The following is a 17,902-nucleotide window of genomic DNA, read 5'->3' on the forward strand; positions in this document are numbered from 1 at the left end:
GTCCAAAATGTAATAAGCACACTTACACTTCGTCTCTTCAGGCGTAGCTGGCCTGCGAGTCTCCTTGACCTTCTCTATGACGACAGGTGAGGCAGTGCGGGGCTCCACGCGGGCGGGAGTTCTGGCCCTCTTGGGTCTGGCTATAGGGGTGGTGGGGCTCGCCCGGGCGGATGGGGGTTTGGGAGAAACTGCAGGACTGGGGGAGGACATCCGACCTTTAGGCGTGACAGGTGATGCAGCTCGCAGTTTGGACAAGGGCCTCGGGCTATAAACATGACAACAAACTTAGAAGGTAACACCTTTAGAATTCAGCATTAACTTAGCATTACCTTCCCTTTATCTACTGTATGTCCTAATAATAAGACCCGGAGATCGGCTGAATGGATAACAAAATGGTAAAACTCAAATGTTTAACTCGGGTACTAGGGTAGCTGGAAGATGGGCATATTTTCAAAAAAAAAAAATTGGAGTGTCCCTTTGAAGGATTAGTCCATTTTCTTAAAAAAAATCCAGAAAATTTACTCACCACCATGGCATCCAAAATGTTGATGTCTTTCTTTGTTCAGTCGAGAAGAAATTATGTTTTTTGAGAAAAACATTCCAGGATTTTTCTCATTTTAATGGACTTTAATGGACCCCAACACTTAACAGTTTTAATGCAGTTTAAAATTGCAGTTTTAAAGGACTCTAAACGATCCCAAACGAGGCAGAAAGGGTCTTAACGATTGTTATTTTTGGAAAGAAAAAAAAATGCACTTTTAAACCACAACTTCATGTGAAGAGCCAGTGTGACCTCACGTAATTGCGTAATGACGTTGAAAGTTCACGAGTTACATATATGAAACGCACATTTGCAGACCATTTTAAACAATAAACTGACACAAAGACATTAATTGGTATCATTCCACATACAACAACGTCGGAACGGTCCTATTTCTCCACACTTGTAAACACTGGGGCGTAGTTTCGCATACGTCATCCGTGACCTCTTGACGTGATGATGTATTACGTGAGGTCGCGTTGGCGCGTCACAGGACAGGAGGAAGATGAGAAGTTGTGGTTTAAAAGTGCATATCTTTAATTTTTCTTGCCAAAAATGGCAATCGCTTTGATAGATAAGACCCTTATGCCTCGTTTGGGATCATATAGAGTCCTTTGAAACTGCAATTTAAAACTACATTAAAACTGTTAAGTGTTGGGGTCCATTAAAGTCCATTAAAATGAGAAAAATCCTGGAATGTTTTTCTCAAAAAACATAATTTATTCTCGACTGAACAAAAAAAAGACATCCACATTTTGGATGACATGGTGGTGAGTAAATTTTCTGAATTTTTTAAAGAAAATTGACTAATCCTTTAAATAAGTGATGTCTGCAGGAAAAGTAACATCTACCTAAACTGATAAACCTTAAATAAGATTTCTTACCTAGACTCCATCCTGATCTTCATTGATGGCATGGACTGCCTCTTCTTCAGCACATTTTCTTTGTCGATGGAACTCTTCTCCTTTTCATTTTCTCTGTCTTTGTCTTTCTTATCTTTCCTCATCTTATGAGAAACGACATGACAAAACAGCAATAAACAAACGATTTGATCCTTATATTAAAGCTTTCCTTTTACAGACTTGTGATGTGTTTCATGATGGCTTTAAGCACTTGTGTTAATAAGATGATTAGGAAAACTGCAAGCTGAGGTCTTGGTGGACGTCCAAAGAACCAAAGCAGCACTGCCTGTCATTTGCATATTTCCCAGCGTTCTAAAAAAGCCATTCTCACCTCTTGTTACATCACAGGAAAATGTGGTAGATGGAAGATAATGCTTTTAATAACTTACAGGAGTGGAGTCTCGCCTGCGCTGGGCAATGTTGGGTGTACTGGTTGTGACTGCCCACCGTTCAGAGCAGCGGTGATGTGGCCTATGGGCACACGTTGTGAGCGGGCTGGCAGACGCTGAGCGAGGACACATTGGAGACTCTGCAAAGTTCAATTGAAGCATATATTCAATCAATCAAATCTAAAAAACAGCAAAGGCTTATTTGACCTATAACGGTGTTTAACTGAGTGCAGCATTTGGCAAGATTACATCGGCTTTCACACTGTATTATATGACTGACAGCTAGTTCACACATCAAAAGCTGAAAAACATGTTCATCACTGATGGTAACTGTATTAAAGCAACACTATGTAGTTTTTTACCTTTAAATAATGTCTCTAAAATTATTTCAGCGATAGAACAACTTTTAACTGGACAAATTGTACTGTTGCTGCAACCTGAGCAGCCTCCTAGCTGCTACAAGCACACTCTGAAAGTGGCGGTGGAGGGTAGGAAACACCCCCCCGCCCCTCCCCCTGCCTGCAGAAGAGTGTCTGATACCAGGCACTGTTGCGCTTTTCAACCACATTGGGGAGTTGTAAGTCATTTCTACATGGAAACTACATAGTGTTGCTTTAAGCACTCTATAATAGGTCTGAATATCATTAGAGATCAGACAACCTGGCTTTAAAAATTGCATAAACCCTAAAATGTAGAAATCGCAAGATTCCTGCATATTACCACTTAAAGGTGCAATGTGGGACTTTTAAAAGGATCTCTTAACAGAATTGCAAATGAAAAGTTTGGTTCCAAAACGCAATAAATCCATTTTGACTAATTTGGGTAAAAATGTGTTTTCTATACCGAGAAAGTGACAAGATGAAAACCACTATTTTGTGTTACAAACTTTCACATAGCATCTTTAGGTTATAAAAAACATAAAACATAAAAATCCATAATTTGATTTTCAAAGATTTATTAGAAAAAAATGATAATTTTTTCACAAAATGCAAGTTTTTTTTAAAGAGTAACTAAACCCCAAACCAACTTTTTTTAGTTAATGATCTGTAAGAATGATGTTTTATTAGTGCTGTTCATTGATTTTAGTAATTTTTTTGACATTTGGATGTAAAGTGTTTCAATACTACAATATATGGTGTAAAAACGTCTGAGTGCTGCCCTCTTCAGGTTGAACGGTGGCTACTGCAGTTGAATTTTCCCATTGGATGTTGGGTCCAAAAAATGACTCGTGACGTAAGCAGGTTCAAGCTCACCACGCCTTTGTTACGATCTCACCACACACTTGGTACGAGCTTAGTTCGTCCCCTCTATCTTCGTAGGGATCTGCCCACTTTTCTTGCATTTTTCAAATATTGCCAGTGGGTGGAGTCAGCCTCTGACCAGGGGTTTAGTTACTCTTTAAATGCTATTGAATCAATATATAAATGTGCATTCATCTTTGCCATGTTATATTAATTTAGTTGACTAGTGGTATACACCGATTAAAAAAAAAACATTAATGGCATTAATCAAAACATTTACTTTGTCATATTAAGAACACTGTCATTGCTGCTGTTATACTTGGGACGTCGTCGCTGAACTTTTTTTGACAGCGATCAGCTGTAAAATGTTTTGTTCCTGCTCTATTTTCATTGACTTTGAGTAAAATAATGGAAAGTTCTTTATAAGATCCCCTGGGGTCAATGTGTTAGCATGACAGAAGCTTAATGCTATCAGCAGAACAAGCAACAGCCGGCATTTTTCCGTTTCCCGAGTGCCTCTCGCGTAAATTATTGGATTTTGATGGCTTACGGTCTCACCACTAAATGCAGCTAAAAGTCCCAAATTGCACCTTTAAATACTATCCAAAAAAGCATACAGTCCTTCCTAAGCTGCTTTAATTTGAGGTTAAACATTAGGATAAAGACTAGTATGACAGTATTGACTCACGGCCGTCTCGGCTGTTGCCCAGCACGCTGGCAGCGCTGCGACTGCGGGCCAGAAAGGAGAGAGTGGGCGTCATGAGCCTGTCCACAATGCTGCTCTCCCATGGTCTCAACTGTATGCTACGAGCTGCAAGAAAGAGTCAATATTACATTTCACATAACATAAGACGAGCAACAACCACATAACCACAAGATGCAACTTCTAGTTGAAAGTGAAGTAGAAATTATAACCCATTACAGTATTTTACTGTAACTTGTCGTTTCCGTGGTTGATCTCTCCTTTCGCAAAATTTTTATTTGTTTGTTTGATTTTATGGTTTTTCAAACACAAGACTTTAATCCAGCCAACCCTACTACTACGAGACACATTTCTTATGTGTTGGAGAGATCAAGATAAGGAGAGGAGAAAAAACATGTAAAAATGTAAAAGGGAAAACAAGGACAAAAGAAAATGCAGAGATAGAAAGTGAGAAAGTGATTGAGAGATTGCCTACGGCTGAACATTCATTTTAACACAGCCATAAAAATTTTCGTCAAACTGCCTGAACACTCAGCATTATGTCTGATTCCTTTGTTCCTCTTATCTGTTGTTTCAGGCAACACTCGTAAATTTATTGTGCCCTACTTACCATTGAGGTTTTATGGGTTTTACACTGCATAAAAGCATGATCAGTCATTTCTGGAAACAACAAGCAATGTTCATCACAATTTACTTATACAGTAAATGACCCTTCAATGTGCACCTTACATCCTATACACCTGTGTAAAATGTCAATTTAGTTCTGGGAAATGGCAGAACTGAAGGTTGAACAAGTAGTTTGCAGATGATATTGATATAGTATGAAATAAAAATAAATGTCACAACATTTTGCAACCCACTGCACCGGCATGCATAATATACACTCACCTAAAGGATTATTAGGAACACCATACTAATACTGTGTTTGACCCCCTTTCGCTTTAAGAACTGCTTTAATTCTATGTGGCATTGATTCAACAAAGTGCTGAAAGCATTCTTTAGAAATGTTGGCCCATATTGATAAGATAGCATTGCAGTTTAATGGAGATTTGTCGGATGCACATCCAGGGCATGAAGCTCCCCTTCCACCACATCCCAAAGATGCTCTATTGGGTTAAGATCTGGTGACTGTGGGGGCCATTTTAGTACAGTGAACTCATTGTCATGTTCAAGAAACCAATTTGAAATGATTCAAGCTTTGTGACATGGTGCATTATCCTGTTGGAAGTAGCCATCAGAGGATGGGTGACTCTATTCTGACTCTACCATCTGAATGTCTCAACAGAAATCGAGACTCATCAGACCGGGCAACATTTTTCAAGTCTTCAACTGTCCAATTTTGGTGAGCTCGTGCAAATTTTGCCTCTTTTTCCTATTTGAAGTGGAGATGAGTGGTACCCGGTGAGGTCTTCTGCTGTTGTAGCCCATCCGCTTCAAGGTTGTGCGTGTTGTGGCTTCACAAATGCTTTGCTGCATACCTCGGTTGTAACGAGTGGATATTTCAGTCAAAGTTGCTCTTCTATCAGCTTGAATCAGTCGGCCCATTCTCCTCTGACCTCTAGCATCAACAAGGCATTTTCGCCCACAGGACTGCCACATACTGGATGTTTTTCCCTTTTCACACCATTCTTTGTAAACCCTGGAAATGGTTGTGCATGAAAATCCCAGTAACTGAGCAAATTGTGAAATACTCAGATCAGCCCGTCTGGCACAAACAACCATGCCACGCTTAAAATTGCTTAAATCACCTTTCTTTCCCAATCTGACATTTAGTTCGGAGTTCTGGAGATTGTCTTGACCAGGACCACACCTCTAAATGCATTGAAGCAACTGCCATGTGATAAGTTGATTAGATAATTGCATTAATAGGAAATTGAATAGGTGTTCCTAATAATCCTTTAGGTGAGTGTACAGATAAATTGGAAACATGAAGAGGCATTCTTGTGTCTTGTATGTTGGCCACATCAGGACAAGGAAAAATGATATAAAGACAACCACCACCAAAAATGAGCAAACAGAAAAAAGCACCACTGTGGAAGACGACGATTTGACGGTGAAAGATGATAATACAAAGTAGTTAACATTTAAACATTCATTTCAGAGTAATAAAAGAAACAGGAGCAATCGTGACCAATCAAGTGATGATGAGACAAGTGGATGATTCTGTGATCACGGAGGGCAGGCGGGTGATTGGTCTCGAGGGAGAAATCAAAGGTGGGAAGATAAAATAAAAACTTAATATGCAAGGGGAGGACTCGGTTGAGATGAGGGAGGAGCCAAATCCAGAGGCGTGTCCTTACTTCTGCTAGGAGAGTTCCATAGAGTAGCGGAGGATTTGGAGAGTCTCTTGTTTATAACTGAATCCACATGTTTGGGCAGGTTGACCGCTGAAATTGAGCATCTGCCTGCAAAATCCAAAAAACACCGCACACACAAACAATGCTAAGGAGACTCAGGATGACACGATGGAAGCTGACAATTCCCACTGGCTTGAGACTATAATTAGCCCCTTTCTCGAAGGAAAAGTTTAAATGGGTCAGAATACTACCCAGGCGGAGAGATGTGCTTTGATACATGATAGCTGGTTCAAACTAGGTTGTTTGTTGCTGGTTCAAGAAGATCTAAAGAGTCACACTGTTTTCGAGTTCATGGTCTTCTACAACTTTTTTAATGAGGTCACCGCCTCCATTTCTAAAAAAACTGCAATGATAGCGCACAATTCGTGTAGAGGAAAAATGCATTATAAGCCTCAATAAACTCAGAAAAAGCAGATCCTTGAAGAATCAGTTTGGAGATAGACTATAAATCGAGGTCTTGTGTCCTGGGGGGTACAGAATAAAAGCTGCAATGCAGTTCATTAGCATAAATCCCAGGATTTTTTGCATGTCATTCTCACCATAGTTTTATTAAAACATGTTTCTAGATGGCAGCACTTGCTTATCACATTCTTTCTAAATTAAAACAAATGAAATCACGTAAACACAAAGGTAAAATGCACAGAGGCTACCAAAAGGTCAGGCCAGTACATTCACTGCTAATGGAAAACTGAAAAGATGAAGAAATGAATTTAAAATTGTCCTAGCAAGTTTAATAAAACTGCAAGTTTTACAGCATTCCCAGAATCCATTAACTTATTTCCAACTCACTTCTGCTAACACTGCTGATGCATACATGCAATGCAGTTACATAAACAGAAAATCTGAATCTGGTCCATTACCCATAGATACATGAGGGATTTACTATCTGTGTTTAAAGTCTTAATGTAACTCACTTTGGCTTTGGCTGGAGTTGCCGCTCAAGCCTCCTGCCCAGGACCATCTCTGTTGACGAATCTCTGCCCATGTCTTCTTGGTAGACCTGTGGATGGCAGCTTCATACCGCTCCTAAACAAACACATGAGACTTGTAAATATGATGGAACAAACTGCATGGCAAACTTTGTGGCAAACCATATATATTTTAAGGAGATGGACGTATTGCTTTTGTAAATTTTTTTGTATATTGTTAATAGTTGATAAATAAAATAAATGTATGGCATCTTTTGTAGAATCATATCAAGTAGGGGAGAGTGGGGCACAACCTAATGCTTTTTGGTTTTGGCTCAATAATAAAAAAAATTGAGTTTGATTTATTATATTTTTATACAAGTAACACATCTCTGCTACAAATTACCATTTAAAGTTTGTTTCTATTACTTACCATTCATGGACAATTACACCAAATGTGACAGAAGTGCAAACATTACAACTTACCCCATAGGTGGGGTTAATTGTAACAGGAAGGGGGGTAGTTGTAACACTTGCTAAAAATTAGGTTTGCAGGCAAATATTTCAATACTATTTTGTCTATATACTTGAAGTGGATATTGTTTATATATCTGCCTATAATAGACAGGTTTTTACACTATTCATCCCTCATCTAACCATAGTTCAATAATAAATGGATACAAATGTCTAAATATGTGAGAAAAAGCAGCACAATTATGACAAAAAAAAAAAATTTATATGTGACCCAGTCTGTTTATACCCATTAACTTCATTATGATTTCAATCTTTGACGTGACCTTATTCAATCAATATTAAAGATATGTACAAAATATTTTTTTAAAGAATTTTTGATAAGACAGGCACATTTATTTTGTTGACAGCCAGCAATCATTCGTGTGTAGCCTATTTAAAACAACGGGCAAGAATTAAGCTAACGTTAGCAGTTTTCATATAGTTATTGCTAAGGGGTTAGTTGTAACACAGCGTTACAATTAACCCCGCTGGGTCAAAATACTTTCAAGCCTACCAAAAAAATTACTAAGAGCTGCAGACATATTTCAAAATGATGTTATGTTTTAGTCAACAAGACACTGATTAATATGACATAAATTTGTTTTTGGTATCTTACACAGCCAACTCAGAAACCGAAAAAACATATGATGAAAAAAATTACTTGCGTGACACCAAAACACTTGTTCATCAATAACTCTCTGGAAAAACATTATACCTTTTTATAAATTAGCGAGAGACCCATCTTTTGGCAGCGTGAAAACATTGCGAAAAAAACAAATCGCTCAACCAACAATGTAAACAGTCCGTGTTACAACTAACCCTGCGTTAGTTTTTGCCCCGCGCACCCCTATCTTCCAGGCTCTTCCTCACCTTGTTCTTCTCTAATTTCATTCTCTGTCTCTCCTCCAGTTCTGCACGCCGTTTCTCAGCCTTCAGCCTCTGCTCCTCCAGTTTCCTCCTTCTCTCCTCCAACTGCTGTTCTCGCACCTGCCGTGCCCGCTCCTCCTTCTCCAGCCACTGAGATTTCTTTTTAGCTACGAGGAGAGAGAGATTGTGAGTTACCATACAAGGCCAACATCCTGCGGATCTTTGAGTTCTTGATCCTTCACAATGCGTCATAGAAGCCCACAAGAATTCAGAAGTTACAGTTTTTCATTATGCATTTGCATTTTCACAGAAATTACACACATCACTGATAAGAAAAGTAATTTCACATTAAGCTATTCTCTTAGGTGTGGTATAAAACTCAAATAAACCATTTAACACCTATGTAACCTTTAAGCACACCACTTAACACTGTTGACTAAAAAGTTTCAGACTTTAAGCTGAAAGTGATAATGTTTCAAAATTGACATTTTGAATAAAGTCATGCCTTAACATCAAAGATGGGCACAATTTAAAAAGACACAGCTTCAGCTAATAGGAGCAAACATTTGCAAACATTAGGCCTGGAAATTTGAATCTTATGATTTCAATTTGGAATTAAATTAATGTGCATACATTTTGATTAAAAACATGCAATGTATCTTTTATGCAATGTAATAATTACAGAACGGTAAAGACATGTAGAACAAACATATGATGATGATGATAATGACGATGAAGGGGATGATGATAAGAATGACAGGCAATAACTTTTTTACAAGCTCCACCTAAAAATCTGTAAGCAGTCTGCCATTTAAACTGTTGTTATATAAAAAGACTACATAAATAAAACATGACATTATATTTTGTACAATCTAGCTGCTCATTATCATATAAGGGACTTGATGACAAACAATTCACCAACATACAGTTAATACAACCTACACACTTCTTTAAAAGAATAAAAGCTCCACAATCTTCATACATTTGCTCTTTACCTCCTCTCTCAATAGTTATAAAATAGTGATGGCCTGAGAAAGCCCGGGTGACTTTCATCATCAAAATTTCATAATCCTGCTGACAGACATTTGAGGTGGATGAAGACCAACAATTTGGCAACGAACCTTGCACTTACTTCACTGCAGGCCAGGCTATTTAAAGTCCAAAGATGGAGTTTACCGTAACTGGCTACAAGAAAGTGAGGATTTAATGAGTTGGCCCAACTCTGGCCTGAGTTGTTATATGACATGTTGTGCTTGCATGGGTGTAATGTTCAACGAAATCACATACTGCTGGTCTTGACTTGTGTTTATGTTTTAATTCTGATTATATTCATCAATCATGATTTATCCTCAGGCCAGGCCCTTGACCATTTCTGAAGTTTGTAATTATGGAAACCTTGTAAAACCTGTCATAAAAACAAACCCCGAAAGGGAACGGTTTGTGGTTAAAGGTTCAAATTCTGTGCGCTTGTAAAATATGGCTGACTCCAAGGAGAAATCCTATACAAGACTCCAAGAACATCTTAAACATTAACTAGTATTAGGTTCTCAACATAAATTAAAGTCCCCGTGAAATCAAAACTAACCATTCTTATTTTTTTATGGAATATTGCAGTGTTCCTTATAAACAATTTATCTGTGTGGGTCATTATTTTTTTTAAATCATGTGCCCTCATAAACATTAATCAAAATCTAAAAATGTACTTCTGCCATCTTGTGCCGATTATTCTATGACGTCAGCTAGATGGCTTGAATAGGAGCATTCGTTAACCCCCGCCCCCTCCAACTGTCAGTCTGCCATGAGTTCGATTACTGAACAAAACGCCTACTTTTCGGAATCCAATCAATTCACAGTGGAAAAAGCAACCCACGCCTGCTATTTTCCTCGAGTGATATTCTGTTTGACTTGGAAATACGTCACAATACGGAAGTAAAGTCGATGGGGACTTCCTGTTCATGGGGACACAATTAATTATGACAAACACTAGGGTTGTGCCGATAAGCGATACTATCTACTACTATATAGCTGACTTTCATGACGATAGTTATTAATATTATCATCATAGCTTTACATTAACATTCACATTGCATGCTTTTCCTCGCATGAGTGGGTTTGTGGGCTTTACTTTGCGCAAGAAAGCTTGTAACGTGCATGCACTGGACTTAAAGCGCTTGTCTTGGACCCTTGCTTGGACATGAACACGCGCGACATAGACACCTCCTAGCACCTGAACTTGTAATGGCATGACTCGGACTCTACCTCAGCTTGCACATGAGCTTGTAATGCATGCGGCTCTGACATTTCCTAGGACTAGAGAGGTTGTTAGGCATGCAGAGGTTAAAACCAGCAAGTTTGTTGTTCCCGCTCCCTGGTACGCAGGAAATTTTAGAGCATCTGGGCTTAAAGGGACACTCCACTTTTTTTTGAAAATATGCTATTTTTCCAGCTTCCCTAGAGTTAAACATTTGGTTTTTACCGTTTTGGTATCCATTCAGCTGATCTCCAGGTCTTGCGGTACCATTTTTAGCATAGCTTAGCATAATTCATTGAATCGGATTAGACCATTAGCATCGCACTAAAAAATAACCAACGTTTCAATATTTTTCCTATTTAAAATGAAACTCTTCGACAGAAAATTAAATTAAAAGCGATTTTCTAGGCGATATGGCTAGGAACTATACTGTCATTCTGGTGTAATAATCAAGGACTTTGATGCCGTAACATGACTGCAGGAGGCGCAATGATTTTACGCAGTGCCAGAAAATATTCCCCTGCTATTAAAAGTTACCAAGGGGACTATTTTCAGACAGTGCCTAATATTACTGAATGGATTCGAAAATGCTAAAAATCAAATGAGCAAATTTTCAAAAAAGTGGATTGTCCCTTTAAAGATTAATGGCATCAATTTTAAGAAGTTTGAGGTCATGACAGATTCTTTCATGTCCACCTATCAAGTGACTTGTCATAAATGAGTAAAAAAAGGAACAAATAAATAAACTATTGCCCCGCCCCCCCAGCGATATCATGTATTAGTGATCTCACAGGCTGACAATAAGACGATCCCAAAATGGGGCATATTGCCCAACACTAACAAACATGCCACAAATTCTCACTTTTAATTGGGATACATAAATAATATTATCCTAAATGTTAAAATTCATGCATTTGAGAAAATTTGGTTCATTATCGCTTTCTGTCATGAGACGCTGACAAGCTCAGTCATGTTAAATGAACTCGCATTGGGTCAATTCTGTTAAAGCATCAGGTTAATAAGATTATCAAGGCAAACTAGTGAACCAATTTAATCTGTATTCTGGAACATGGTTAACAAGCTCAACCAGGTTCCAAACACCATAGTCAAAGTGTTCTATACCAGCCCGAACCAGGGATAATAAGACTCTCCATCAAATCCAGCCTAGACCAACAAGAAAGAATGCATATCCAGCTACAACCCCATCCAAAACAAATTTTAGCTTGATTTTCCAATAGAAAACTGTAATTTTTTTCCAGATTTATTCAGACACCTGACTAATCATGAATATGAGAGGGAGGAAACGTACAGCAGCTCTACAAGGGAAAAAGAAACTGGTAGAGAAAATGATGAAAACCCAAAAGCGTATCAGTCACCAACACCACCCGAGACGGAGGAGTGTCTTACCTTGAATCTGGCTTTGCTGTTCTGGGGACGGAAATTGAGAAAGACAAACATCTGTCAATCATGCAAAGCAGAGCACAGCATCTTTAGCAGCCATTATAAGCACGATTACACAAGGTGCCTCATCTCAAACAGTCAAGACTGAAGCATTACAAAAATCCAGAGGTGATTTTGATGCTTCTTGTCATGTATTTTAGTTGAGATAAATTGCAACAAAAAAATATTTAATGCATATGTTAGTTGCCCTATGCATATAGAAGATGTTAATGTTTTTCTTTTCTCCTCAAATGTACATGCAGGGAACAAAAAAATAACAAAAAATACAATCATATTAAATGAAAGAATAATACATTAAAAAATGAACAAAGCAAAAACATGCAAACCGCATGCACATTAGTTAGCATGAAGAAAACAGATCAAACTGCAAAAAACCACATATCGACATCATTGTACATAATATTTTCTTTGTGCATAGACCCCTCAAACAGCAGGGGGTGCTGTCTTACTGCCTGTCCTGTGTTGACTTACCGAGATATTTGGCCCGCTCTTCCCTCCTTTCCTTTGCCAGTTTCTGCCTCTCGTCCAACTTCATTCCATCTGAAGAGAGAGACAGAATGTTATGTTAAAATTTGCTTAAACTTTAAAATTGCCATATAAAAATGTTTTTCCATTCTACCTGCTAAAGCACTCTTGGCCATAAAAAGAAAAAAGAGTTTTTTGTGTATAGCATGATGGTAGCACTATAAAGAAAATGGGTTTGATCCCCAGCGATCAAACCAACAGATAAATCCATATCTTGCAAGTCGCTTTGGATAAAAGCATCCATCAAATGCATTTACGTAATGTAAATGTAGACCGATAAACAGACTGTGGGGAGCCTGGAATAAATGAGGTAAATTAATATATAAATAAAACCCAAGACATTTTAAGAAATCATTATTGCACCTTAGAACAAGATCATAATTCCCAACTTGCTCCAGATGGAACGTCGCTGTGATGAATGTACTGTATGTCACTTTGCATAATATATACGTTTTAATATGGTGGTAGATGTTCTTATGCAGCTAAAAGATTATTCAAGCCATAATAAGCCAAATTCATCTGTTCACACTTTTATTCCTTAAATCTGCATCTCATCAACCAGGCAGAATCTAGCATTATTTTGATCTAATGCCTCTCTTATTTAAGGAAGCTCATTATTAATGGTCATAAGATCACAGGCGTGTTCATGACCTGTGCTCCACTTTGACTTATCCATTTTTAGAGCTCAGGAAACTGAAGTGCAGAAAGTTGTCAGCCAGCAGCGATGAGTGCCCCGTGTTCCCATTGATGAGTCATCTAACAGGCGGAAAAAGCAGCAGACCGACCCAGAAAAGGAAAATAAAGTGTTTGAGACGGAATACAGGTGCACAGATGTGACCTCATCATCTCCCAGAGCTCTAAAAATAAAAATATCTGACCGAGCCAATTTTTTTTGTCTACTGTAGTGGATGTTACCTTTTCTCTTATATCTCTCGTGTTATGCATGTAATTCGGTTAAATCCTGTTGTTTCTGAAAGTGGACACTTGGCTCTTTAAAGTGGCATCACATGTGAGGGGGTGTGACCTTGCCAACCTACTTGTTTTTTAAGGTAAATAAATCGAGGTAAAGAATCTAGAAAACTACTATAACTGCTACTTTTTGTGCTTTGAATTCAGTCTGAATGGAAGCTAGAATAAAGTCAAAACTGGAGTTATATAAAAAGATACATCTTTGTCTTTTTTAGATTCTTTAAATTAGAAATTTTAGTCATGTCTTATTCTTAAAATTAGCAAAAAAATTTTGAAGGAAGCTGTTACTTTTTTATCTATTAAGCAATGTTTGTATTTTTTATATTTCATGATGACAAACAAGATGTATTTTCAAGAAACAACATTTTCTGACTATAATTCCAGTTATTGGAGTGTAGCTTTGCAGTGAGTCTATGGCCTTACTTTGATCACTTTGATCTAATGCAGGGCTTCAGACTAACTTTTTTTACTAGGAGCACAGTGGCCCCCAACTGAAAATTTTAGGGGCACAACCAAAAAAAATTAGGGGCACACACCGTAAATCAACATGCTAACCAAATAATCAAATTTCCACTGTATTACTTATAAATACTTTGATGCTAGATGCAGAAAGTACAATGTGCTGTTTCAAATTCAGTGTCACATCACAAAAAAAGGTCAAATTTACTGGTTGCACATGTGCGACTGGATGTAAAATTCAGTGGCACGATCTCAAATTTTGGTGGCAAAATGCCCCCATTTGGTGGCAGCCTGGAGCCCTGTAATGTCTCTCTTATCTAAGGAAGCTCATTATTAATGATCATAAGGTCACAGCAGTGTTCCTCTTCATGACCTGTGCTCCACTTTGAGCAAGTATCTACTATGGGCCGGTATGAGATTTTGGTGGTATGATAACCTTAAGCAAAAATACCACGGTGTCACGCTGTTGCTGTATTGCCATTACAACACTAAAATGTGTTATTTTCAAATGTCTGCATATACAAACAAACATTTTTTTATCTGGACACAATGCATTTTATTTTTTAGCAACATCCAACATGTCTGACTGTCAGGTAAAAAAACACAGACATGATTCATCATTCAAACACCATACAGTGTGAGTCAATGTCTGGTACACAACAGAACTCTAGTCCTGCCCTTCCCGCAGGTCTTGTCTTTATACTCTTTCACATGACTATTATATATATTGACATTATTTTGGCAGAATATGGAGAATAAAGTGCTGCGAACAGAGTGTGCAGTTTACAAGAGGTTCAGTTCGACCTCTGGTTGACAGCAATAATGTTTTTATAAGAAGAGGATGTGAAATGTGCACAACTATAACACAATTCAATAACTTATAAGTGCCATCAAGTCTGAGGCTGAATTATGACATTATAAAAAATACAAGCATGCCAACTTAACGATTTACTATTGGCATTACATTAGCACTGGGAAGTGTGTTTCATTTTAGCTATCTGTATATATCTGGGTTTATTAAATTGCAGGAGGTTTGACCAAAAATCAGTGTTGGATATTTTTTAAGGAAGGCAGGCTCATGTGTCATCATGGTTCTCCCTAAAAAGACCTTTGTTTTTCCCCCTTACATTACAATAGATCTTTATTTTGTAGTTCATTATTATTTTTTTTATAAAAACACAACAATTATAAAATAGTTTGTGAAAAGAAAATGTGAAAGAACAACCCAGTAACTTAGGTTTGGTAAACCATTCTCTGCAAACATGTAAAAAAAATAGGTCATTGAAATCCAACACTGCCATTAAGTGCAAAGAGAGAGAGAGAGAGAGAGAAAAATAATTGACAGCACAATTGAGATTCAATTTTAACAAACCACCATTATGGAGATCAGTGATTGCATAGCTCATCTGCATTTAAAAGGACACACCCCAAAACGGCTCATTTTTGCTCACACCTACAAAGTACACTTTTTGATCATCTGTGGTCACATTACTGCTCGTTCGCTTCGCTGCTCTGTTCTCCAACTCGTGTTGTTAACAAGTATAAACAAGGCTTAAGTTGGTTGGCTTACACAGTATCTGAAGCAATAACATTCAGTACAAATGGCTAGTCTGAGAGTGATAAAATAGCCTTTTCTAAGAAGTATTTAATTCACTAAATTTACAACCAACAACCAAGCACATTCTCAGATAATCAACATAGCTGAAACAAAAAAGTAGGCAAAGAAATCCTCTTCCTTAAAACCCAAACAACTCTTCAATAATCACGTATCTACATGTGCACACAGGCAAAATAATTATATTTCAAACGTGACAAAAACCAACACGAACAGTCAAATCCTGCCAGCTGGCACAGCTTGGTGAAATGTAATGCCCAGTCATTGCCTCACCTTAGCTAATGTCCAAAGTTGATTAGGAGCAACCTGCCACCAGCCTCCACAAATCAAGTTTATCATCAAATATTTACCTCACCAAACGGGTAAAGTTATGCACTAAGACTTTTATAAAGGCCGAAATGCTCTTAAAAAACTATTTTCCTGTTTGCTTTCCTGTTGATTTCTGAACCACTCTCATGGGATCTTCTAATTTGTAGAAAAGTAAAACTGGTGCTTATGTGTGTCAAGGTGTTCATTTTCTGTCTGTGCGAGAACATGTTAAGATCTAGTACACCAAAACACGTTTGCCACAATGGTCTACCATCCCTACAGAAAAATCAAGCAAAGACCAGCATAAGCTGTTAGCTGGTTTTAGATGGTTTAAGGTGGCATTAGCTGGTCTAAGCTGGTCCTTCCAGCCTGGCAAAGCTGTTTAAGCTGCTGGGTCAGCTGGTCTTCCAGCCTGACCAGCTAGACCAGCTTAAAAAGTGACCAAAACACAGCTAAACCAGCATGCTACACCAGCAATACCAGCAAAAACCAAGCTGGGAAACCAGCTAAAACCAGCTCACCAGTTTATGCTGGTCTTAGCTGGATTTTTCAGTAGTGATGTTAATCTAGGCTGAACTAGCTGATATTTAAACTATTTGAATCAAGTAAGTGGTGGCTAATCCTTAAGTCTTCATGGTACCCACCTTTCTTGTGTTGAGGGCTGCTACTAGATTTTGGATTGGATGTTGCAGAGGACTTTGGAATGACATCTGACTCTGTTGGGGTAGTTGACTTCCTTGTGGAGTCCATCTTTGTAGGTGTACTGGCTTCAAGGCCCGAATCAGCTTTCGAGGGTGTCACTTGTTCAGTGTTGGGGTCACTGGGATCAGCCTCCAAAACAGCTGAAGGATCTACAATAGAAGAAAAAGAAAATCATTACTACAGAGAGACAAATTCCTCATTCCAAAACTGTGGTAAACATTCAAGCGTGTTCCTTTAACTTAACCAGCTAGATATGTGATCACAAAGCTGTTACACCCCACAGAAATTAAATCCAGACTTCGCATTAATTGATTATGATCTTGATGCCTAAATCAATTCTAGTGTCCTGCTAAAGCGAGGATTCAGCAGATGGGGTGATCTTCCAGTTTCGTTTTCATGCTTAGGTCAACATAGGCCATAAAGTTGGAGTAAGTTGGAATTAAGTTTAATAACAGACTAATACAGGTCAAGAAACTTCCTTGTGGAGAGACAATAACTGATTAAAATCTCAACTTCAGTCTAAATACTGGGGGAACAGTTCACAAGAAAATAGGCATTTATTCAACCTTACGTCTTTTGAAACCTATATATTTTTTTCCATTGTTTTTGAAGCCCCTAGTCAGAAAAAATTGTTTTTGAAAAGTTAAGTTCAAATCCATAATGTCATGCCATGGGTGCACAAGCATGAGGTAAATCAGCTGATCGCCTAGTTTTATACTGATAAGAAAATAAACTGGGTTAGAGTCCGATTTGGTTTTGGCCAACATTACAGAATGATTCACTTACACACTTAAACAGACCATGTATATCAAAATACATGTTACAGATAAGAAATCAGCTCAGTCTAACCAATATGAAAACATCCTGCTCTGACAGTAGAGGACCGGCTGTGCTGTCTGCACCTTCACATGCCTATTCAGCTTCTATGAGGCGGAAGAGCCCTCCTAACAAAAAAACATGAATGGTGGACTGTTTATATGGCAGAAAAAGACCGGGTGCTATGGCACTTGAATGAGGGAAGTTTGTGAGTTTTAGACTGACTAATACTTGGAAGTTTGAACTTGCAATTCAACTTGCCATAAGCCATTTTAAAGACAGATCTCATTGATAAACATGCCTGTCTGTTTTTGACAGCACTAGAGAACGAAATGTGGTGACATGGACTGTGATCAGATCTAGAAAAATTTCTG

General features: G+C 38.1%; 1 protein-coding gene across 4 annotated transcripts in view; it reads right to left on the minus strand.

The window, feature by feature from the left end:
- map7d1a (MAP7 domain containing 1a) overlaps positions 1–17,902 on the minus strand; it is a 37,149-nt gene that overhangs the window by 8,605 nt on the left and 10,642 nt on the right. Inside the window, exons 2-11 of one of the 4 annotated variants that reach the window (XM_065298453.1) lie at positions 16,655–16,861; positions 12,605–12,673; positions 12,080–12,100; positions 8,425–8,588; positions 7,048–7,159; positions 6,077–6,181; positions 3,762–3,884; positions 1,833–1,972; positions 1,426–1,547; positions 27–265 (exon numbers count right to left, since the gene is read on the minus strand). In XM_065298453.1, the coding sequence (XP_065154525.1) occupies positions 27–265; positions 1,426–1,547; positions 1,833–1,972; positions 3,762–3,884; positions 6,077–6,181; positions 7,048–7,159; positions 8,425–8,588; positions 12,080–12,100; positions 12,605–12,673; positions 16,655–16,861 (1,302 nt within the window). The remainder of the gene's footprint in view (positions 1–26; positions 266–1,425; positions 1,548–1,832; positions 1,973–3,761; positions 3,885–6,076; positions 6,182–7,047; positions 7,160–8,424; positions 8,589–12,079; positions 12,101–12,604; positions 12,674–16,654; positions 16,862–17,902) is intronic. The other 3 variants (XM_065298454.2, XM_065298455.1, XM_065298456.1) reach the window with 3 other exon arrangements.

Source organism: Paramisgurnus dabryanus, chromosome 13 (assembly GCF_030506205.2).
Source record: "Paramisgurnus dabryanus chromosome 13, PD_genome_1.1, whole genome shotgun sequence".
NCBI classification, from domain to species: domain Eukaryota; kingdom Metazoa; phylum Chordata; class Actinopteri; order Cypriniformes; family Cobitidae; genus Paramisgurnus; species Paramisgurnus dabryanus.